Source organism: Nicotiana tomentosiformis, chromosome 3 (assembly GCF_000390325.3).
Source record: "Nicotiana tomentosiformis chromosome 3, ASM39032v3, whole genome shotgun sequence".
Classification (NCBI taxonomy): domain Eukaryota; kingdom Viridiplantae; phylum Streptophyta; class Magnoliopsida; order Solanales; family Solanaceae; genus Nicotiana; species Nicotiana tomentosiformis.
The window spans coordinates 129,796,159-129,804,766 of NC_090814.1; the positions used below are offsets into that span (position 1 = coordinate 129,796,159).

General features: G+C 37.4%; 1 protein-coding gene and 1 non-coding gene across 2 annotated transcripts; one reads left to right on the forward strand and one right to left on the reverse strand.

Annotated features, from left to right (window-relative positions):
- Window positions 1–480: 480 nt before the first annotated feature.
- LOC104112200 (HVA22-like protein a) lies at window positions 481–3,090 on the forward strand. Its single transcript, XM_009622055.4, has 5 exons — window positions 481–753; window positions 916–942; window positions 1,036–1,158; window positions 2,436–2,679; window positions 2,817–3,090. The coding sequence occupies exons 1-5, from the start codon at window positions 686–688 to the stop codon at window positions 2,880–2,882; spliced, it is 528 nt and encodes a 175-aa protein (XP_009620350.1). The 5' UTR covers window positions 481–685; the 3' UTR covers window positions 2,883–3,090.
- A 933-nt stretch (window positions 3,091–4,023) lies between these two features.
- On the reverse strand, window positions 4,024–4,095 carry TRNAP-AGG (transfer RNA proline (anticodon AGG)). The gene has a single exon. It is a non-coding gene; the product is annotated as a tRNA-Pro (tRNA).
- Between the last annotated feature and the right edge of the window lie 4,513 nt (window positions 4,096–8,608).

Here is an 8,608-nt window from a genome sequence, read left to right on the forward strand (position 1 = left end):
TCAAAAAAACTGAAAAGACTTAAAAATAAATATATTTTGTAAATTCCTTTTTTTTTTCAAGTTTTTACAAAATATATATTTTTCAGTTTTTAAAACATTTTAAAAAAATAAAAATGTTTTTTCAATTTTTATAAAAAAAAATACTTTAAAAAAACTGAAAAGAATTAAAAATATATATTTTGTAAATTCTTTTTTTTATTTTCAGTTTTTACAAAAAACAAATCAGTTTTTATAAAATATATGCTTTAAAAAAACTGAATTTTAAAACGGTTTGGGTGATGAGTTTTTTAAAACGGATCGGATAAAAAAAAAATAGGTCGTTTTCATCTTGTGCTGACACGTGATACTCTATCCAAAATAAGGTTATATTTATTCCAAAGTATGACAGAAAGAGTATATATAGCCCAATAGTATAATAAGGATATTTTTAGACTATTTTCGAAAACACAATATATATTTGTCCTTTGCCGTTGTTTTTTTAATGTTTTCACAGAAACAACACGAGAACTCTCTCTAACTTTACTCTTCTCTGAACAACAAAGCAGCAACTGTTACTCTCCTCATCAGCCACTGACCCAAATTTAGAGCCATCTTCTTCTCATCTTCTGTACACTGCTATAACTGCAAATCTCAGACCTATACCTCTCTTTAGAAGTCGTAATATAATTAATTTTGGACTTTAGAGATGGGAGGATCTGGTGGTGTAGGAAGCTTCCTCAAGGTTATACTCAACAACTTTGACATTCTTGCCGGGTATCTCTCTCTCCTCAATCTAGTTCAAACACTCACCTTTTTCTTTGTATTTATGTATTACAAATGGGTTCTTTCTAGTTTATTCTTAGATAATAGAGATCAATTTAGGAACAATTTATTCTTGTGAAGCTAATTTCTATTCTTGTACACTTGAAATTGCAGGCCGGTGGTTAGTCTGGTTTATCCTCTGTAAGTGTGTTTTCGCTTAGTGTTTTTATTTTACTTGTTTCCTTACTGCCTCATATGTTATGTTTTGGTACTGAGCTCTGGGTTATATGGCAGGTATGCCTCAATAAGAGCTATAGAGAGCAAATCCCCAGTCGATGATCAGCAATGGCTTACATATTGGATTTTGTACTCTATGATTACACTTTTTGAGCTGACCTTTGCCAAGCTTATTGAATGGTAATATTCCTCGGTCGAGATTTTTATATGCTTTTGAGCTATTATTTGTCGAATTCGATGACAAGTAGATATAATTGTCTCTTTATCACTTGTAGATGGAAGATGGTCCTTCAATTAATAAATATCCTTGTCCTTATTTCAGGATGAAATGGAAGAAAAGTATAATACTTATAACAGACGATGTTTGTGAATAACCCTTTGAGCATTGTGTTCGTTGCCAAATCTTATTCTTCCATCCTAGTTTCTAAATAGTTATTATAGAAGAATGAAGAGACTTTAAATTCCTATATTTTTAATAGCATCACAACGATTTTAAGTTTTACTAACTTCGTATATAGGGGCTTAACTTTGGTGTTGTAGATCGTTGAACAAGTGATGAGTGATGACGTGCTACCTAAGAAACAGAAAGATTATCTGCTGATTGCAGTTTGCTATCAGATGGAATAAGAATTTTTAAGCCAAACAGTCCTTTAGTAAACCATACTCGTAGAAATAATGAGAATCACGAAGTAATTGATGCTCGAACTTTGTCAGTCTGGGTGAAAAATGATTCTGATTTTTGAGTAAATTTCCTGTGAAGTCATCTACAATCTGATCATGGACTCTTGGAGCAACTGTCATGCTTGACAATAGTTATGAATTATTACTGAATGAGTTAGCACTCATATAGTGGAATCTTCACCAGTATATTTAAAACAAGAGCAGAACAAGTCGATTGTTCAGGACGTTCAGTGACCTTAGTAGCTCTGTTTGACAATTCATTGTGAAGATGGTTGCAAGAAACTGGATTTCCATGATAAATGCAAAAAATGAGCTGTGGTGATGTAGTTGACCTTAGCTTGGTTGAAAATGTTTGAGCACAAGGTACTGTCACATTGAGGTATAAGGTTAGGAAACCCCATTTTCTGATGTAATTGAAGGCAAAGAGGGAAGATTTTGTGAGACTCTGCTTGGCAAACAATTCGATTGTTCAGGACGTTCTGTCCCCCCCCCCCCCCCACAATTCTTTTCTTTGGTTCATGTTTCTTAGTTATATACTTATATTTGTCATGCTGGAAGGAAAAGAGAAAGCAATGTGTTTCCGGTATTAGGAAATACTTAAGTAGTAGTTTTGGTTGTTTCCAACTGGACGGAGAAATAAAAGTTTCGGACATAGTACATGAATCTCTTCTATATCAGTATATTTCTAGTGAGTTTGGATGATCACTACTACTCTTTTCCAAATGCCAGGTCTGATTTTTTTTTGCACTAACAAGTTCTTTATTCTTTTATGTCAGGCTTCCTTTCTGGTCATATGCAAAACTGATCACAACCTGCTGGTTGGTGATACCTTACTTCAATGGTGCAGCATATGTGTATGAGCATTATATTAGGCCTTATATTGTCCAACGAAAAGCAGTTAACATCTGGTATGTTCCACGAAAGAAGGATGTCTTTAGTAAGCCTGATGACATCCTAACTGCTGCAGAGAAATATATACAAGAACACGGAACCCAAGCATTTGAGGAGATGATTCACAAGGTACGGTAATCAGTTCGCCGTGTTAGTTTATAGTTTTGAGGGAATGCCATAGAAACATGTAGAAACCAAGTGACTTGAGGTAGGCTGAGATCGCATAATTCACGTGATTAAGGATTGGCTCATTTCATTACCTGCAGGCTGAAGGAGAACGAAGGCCCCAAACCAGCAATTACGTGTTTTATGATGACGACTACAGATACTGAACCTTGTATACTACAGTTTCTTTAGTTTGGTTTTTGCTGCTCCAGTACTTTAGGAAAGGACGAGATCTATCTGCCATTGTAAAGAGGTGCCCTGAAACTGATGGTTTGGTCTTTGTACGTTTGGACTATTAGCTTCTCTCAGAGAGTTTTTGCAATCCTGTATTTTTAACTTTTAAGTTATAAACTTATACTGTTTATGGCTCTTTCACCAAGGTGTTTTCCAAGATACTTTTTATCAGTCACTGTTAATTCCAAACATTTTGTTAAGGATAATGAGAGCCGTTATTCTATTTCTCTTCCAGCAGGATAAGGAATTTTGATCTCTATCAAAACATTGGTTTCTCTTGTTTTGATCACTTGATAGGTCTGAGAAGGTCTCACAGTGATTGTTTGCCTGACTTAAGCTCGAATTTTAAAATGCCGAACAGGAGTGCTGCATTGTACTCCCACTTACACGGGGAAATGGAAGTGCTGCCTCCCAGTGTACAAGCACTTCAACCTTTTTTAATGTTCTTTATAACTTTTCTTTGTTATGTGATGATTCTTTAGGTAGGGTACATAGAAAGGGATGTAGTTCTTGAACCAGAGAAGGGCTAATTGGCGCTTAATCTAACTACAAGGATAACCATTTAGGAGGGAAACGCTCATGTTTTAAGGGCAGTGGTTCGCAGTGGAGCATAAGTCTATATAGGTGTTACCTGTTAGGACCTTTAATCGGCAAGCCAAGCTGCTGGAGTATTAGTCTGATGCTTGTTTTGCAAGAAGTTAAGCAAGTGTCAGCTTCACCAATTCTATGCTTGTTTCTGTAGATTCTCAAGATGTGCTTTCGTGTAGAGCTTTTGTCGGGGAAAATTTGAAATAAAAATTACTGTCAGTATAATCACAAATTTGAACTTTGGAACTTCTTATGGAAAAATATAGGCAGTAGTACTATATCAGAGGAACTTGCTCACCTGACACCAGATGAAGAGCTTTAATAATCTTTTTAATACTATCTTTTGAAACTATATCTGTGAAATGTTTGATGTAAAAGCTAACAAATGTGAAATCATACCACATGCCTTTTGATAATCTTTCCCTCAAGTGTCGAGACTTTTGATGGCCTCGCAAAACAGAGGGGAAAAGCAACTGAGAGAAATAAGGGGCATTCCGAGAATTGAACTCGGGACCTCTCGCACCCTAAGCGAGAATCATACCACTAGACCAAATGCCCTGCTTGTTGTAGCTTTGTGGATAAAGGATAATTTCTCTGGAATATTTGTTTATTTCTCTGGATTTCTAGGAAATAGTGCTTCATTCACAAATTGTTTGGTTTAATAGTTGGAATAAACTGAACTTGTTATAAAATAAAAATTGTAAAGTAAAGACAAGTATAGAGAGAAACTGATATATTATTCAAACTTCAAACTTATGTACATAATGAACTGAAAACTCCTCTATTTATAGAAGAAAGGAAGCTGCTACTGCAAGCTGCCGTGTAAGCTGCTTGTAAGTTGTTTGTAAGCTGCTACTGTACCATATATAGATAATCTTTTACCGGGGGTAATGTTTATTCATAACGGAGTACCAAAATGATAAGCTTCTTCAAGAGGCTTATTTCCAATAGAGTACTAAATAGATAAATATATTTACGGCGGAGTCTCATATGGATAAACTTCTTCAGGATTCTTTTTTCTTTGTTTAATAATATTTTTTAACCCAAATAGCTGTCCACCTAGCCGACTGATGTATGTATACTGACTAGAAAAAGTAAACGGTTAATCTGGTCGGCTTTTTGTGTAATTGTGTCACAAAATACTTGACATTATTATAGTTTACTTCTACATTTTAATTATTCTAATTCATTAAAACATTCAAGATTTAAATATTAATGTAAACTTTCTTCTATCAAACTAACTTTTCAATCATTACTTTTGATATTTTCTTCCATTATCATTACTACAATATACTAGTCGAATAATATAAAACGAGACGAATGAAGTAATTATTATTCAACAAATTTTCTTTCCAAAATCACCTAATCCTAACCTTGGAATATGCTATAAACTGTGAATTCTTACACAAAAGGAGCCGAAAACCTGGCCTACATATTCTAAAGAGAGGAGAACGATATATCACTTACACAAATTAAAGAATTATCCAAGTACAAAAATAATCAATAAATATGTTTTTTTGCTAATAAGGATACAATTATATTAAAAGCTAAACAGTAACACTATTGCAAAGGGGGACCAATCGTGGTACAGTAACATCCGAAAGGTCCTTATTGAAAGCATCGAAAGTAAAGGGTGGGGGAAGGGTGGGGGAGACATAAAATGTATGGGACTCCATTATAATTGGCCTTTAGAAGGAGTTAGGAGCATGCCATATTTTTCCAGGGCATCTGCTACACCATTTGCCTCCCGGTAGATACGGCCAAATGTTGCTGTCTGCAGCTAGTGGAGTAAAGTCGTGTGAATCAGTTTCAATAAATACTAAACTATGATAATTGAACTACAAATGACATATTATGATAAATGGATTAACAACTTGTTTGGATGGTTGTTACCTATTGTATTGTATCATATTGTTATTTTAAATACGATATTTATTTTGATTGTTACTTAAATTTTATTGTATCGTATCGTTAAATTTGTCGTTATGTAATGACGAAATGTGCCACTTTATGTAACGATCTGTGATGATCCGGCCGGTCGTCTTGAGAGTTATAGCCCCAATCCCCTATTAACTATTTTTTCCATATCCTTTTCTGCTATTGTGACTTGCCGGGAGGTTTCGTTTTGGTTTTTGGAGTGTTTTGGGACACTTAGTCCCTAAAATGGAGATTTAATCCTTAGGATTTGGACTGTTGTTAGAATTGTATGAAGACGACTCCAGAATAGAGTTTCGTTGATTTCGTTAGCTCCGTTAGGTAATTTTGGACTTAGGGACGTGTCCGGATAGTATTTTGGAGGTCTATAGCTCATTTAGGCTTGAAATGGCAAAAGTCGAAGTTTTGGATATTTGGACCGGTAGTGGAATTTTGATATCGGGGTCGGATTCCGATTCTGGAAGTTGTAATAGGTCCGTAGGGTTGAATATGACATGTTTGCAAAATTTTGGGTCAATCGGACGTGGTTGGTAGGTTTTGACATCGGTTGTCGAATTTGAAAGTTTCAAGTTCTTTAAATTTGAATCGGAGGATTCGTGATTTTAGCGTTGTTTGAGGTTGTTTGAGGATTCGATTAAGTTCGTGTGATGTTTTGGGACTTGTTGGTAGGTTTGGTTGAGGTCCCAAGGGCCTCGGGTGAATTTCGGGTGGTTAACAGATCATTTTTGGCCTTTGGGAGATAGCAGATTATGGTGTTCTTCAGTTGCTGGTTTCCTTCTTCGCGTTCGCGGGGGGTGTTCCGCGATCGCGAAGAGGATCTGGGGCAGGTAGGAATTATATGCTTCACGTTCGCGATGTCAGTCCCGTGTTCGCGAAGCTCTAAGATCATAAGCCTACGTGTTCGCGAAGAATATCCTGCGTTCGCGTAGAAGGGATTGGTTGCTGGGTCCCCAGGCCCTTATGCCTACGCGTTCGCGATGTTGGTCCCGCATTTGCGTAGGGTTGAGTTGTGAGGCCTTCGCGTTCGAGATGTAGAATTTCTGGGCAAGAATAATTTGCTCTTCGCAAACGCAAGGGATATTTCACGTTCGCAAAGAAGGGAGCACCTAGGCTGATTTAAAGGTTCAAATCGAGGGTTTATGTCATTTTTCACCATTTGGACTTGAAAGCTCGGAATTTGGCAATTTTTGGAGGGATTTTCACGTGGGTGTTTGGGGTAAGTGATTCTTACCTAGTTTTGGTTAATTTCCATGATTATGTCTTTAATTTCATCATTAAATTAATAATTTGTGTTGCAAAATTGGGGGAAAACTTGAGAAAAGTTCTTAGGCCGAATTTTGATCGAGATTTTGGTATCGGATTTGAGTAATTTTGGTACGAGTGAACTCATGAGTGAATGGGTGTTCATATTTTATGACTTTTACTCGATTCCTAGACCTGGGCCCGGGGAGACCTTTTGGGGTGATTTTCTAATTTCTTGCCTTAGCTTTGATTTCATTAATTAGAGTAATTCTTATAGTTGTATTTATGGTATATAATTGATTTTGGCTAGATTTGGGCCATTCGAAGCCGGATATTCTTGGAAAGAGCATTGTTACGGATTGATTGAGCTTGGTTTGAGGTAAGTGGCTTGCCTAACCTTGTGTGGGGGGAAATCCCCTTAGGATTTAGTGTTGTTATGATATGTGAGCGCTGTGTACGCGAGGTGACGAGTGCATACACAGGCTATTTGTGAAAAATCCTGATTTTTACCAAGTAATAGCCTGTTTTTCATCTTATCTGGGTGTACTAGCATGTGTAGTTATCTTGTTAGCCTAAAATAGGATGTCTACGTGTCATAATTGCATATTTGAACTCTTTGCAGCATGTTTAGAAGAATCATGTTTCTTTCTTGACTTGTACTTAGTCTAAATTATATGTTTCGTGTTGTAGTTGTTATATTCATTCGTTTGAGCTGCGTATTTACTTTGGGCCTAGGGACGGTATCCCGGGAGATCCCCCTGCATATTTACTTTTGAGACTACGAGGCGGCTCCTCGGGAGTTCTCCCTGCACATTTACTTTTGGGACTTTGGGACGGTATCCCGGAAGATTCCCCTGCATATTTACTTTTGAGACTTTGAGGTGGTACCTCGGGAGATCTCCTTGCACCTTTATTTTGGGACTACAAGATGGTATCTCGGGAGATCTCCTATTGTTTATCCTTGTGTTTTGTGTGCTACTTTGTTATGTTCTCTTTGTTTAAATTCTAGTCTCTTATTATATTGTTATACTCTCCTGCTTATTTATTATATACCAGTAGGGCCTTGACCTGACCTCATCACTACTCAACCGGGTTAGGCTCGACACTTACTGGATACCGTTGCGGTGTACTCACGCCCTTTCCTTCACATATTTTTCGTGTGCAGATCCAGGTTCCTTTTACCAGCCTTGTCCTTAATTGCAGTCACTGCTGTTTTTGGAGAACTTCAAGGTACATCTTCCCGTGCCCGCAGATCCTCAGAGTCCCCCCCCCTATCCCCCTATGTTGATTCTTCTCTTATTTCTATAGACACTGATGTATAAAACAGTTAGAACTTCGTAGAAGCTTGTGACTTACGGTGTTCCGGGTCTTGGGAGTGTTTTGTATATTTCGAGAATTGATTATTGTATATGCCGAGCGGCATCTCAATTGCTTAAAAAAATATTTGTTACTATTAGTTGTTAATTTTCATGTTTTTCATTTCTTTTCCGCAAGTGTTAGGCTTACCTAGTCGTAAAGACTAGGTGCCGTCACGACGATTCACGGAGGGAGAGTTTGGGTCGTGAAAAGTTGGTATCAGAGCTCTAGGTTCATAGGTGTCGTGAGTTACAAGCCAGTTTATTAGAGTCTCGCGGATCGGTACGGAGACGTCTGTACTTATCTTTGGGAGGCTATGGAACTGTTAGGAAAAAATTATGCTTCTTTGATTCCTTGTCGTGCGAAATTTGTTGGCATCAAAAATTCTAAACTTCTATAATCCATTCTTTCTCACAGATGGTGAGGACCCGTACCGGAGGATCTAATAACTAGGCACCCGCGCCCCTTGCTAGAGCCGCCAGAGGCTGGGGGCGGGGTAGAGAACGACCACGCGGTGCAGCCAGAGCACCCGCGCGAG

Bases quoted from the DNA above. Each gene is read 5' to 3' on its own strand.
- LOC104112200 (XM_009622055.4), top strand. From the start codon at position 686: ATGGGAGGATCTGGTGGTGTAGGAAGCTTCCTCAAGGTTATACTCAAC. The intron at 754-915 runs GTATCTCTCTCT...TTGAAATTGCAG, and splicing joins AACTTTGACATTCTTGCCGG to GCCGGTGGTTAGTCTGGTTT. The intron at 943-1,035 runs GTAAGTGTGTTT...GTTATATGGCAG, and splicing joins GTTAGTCTGGTTTATCCTCT to GTATGCCTCAATAAGAGCTA.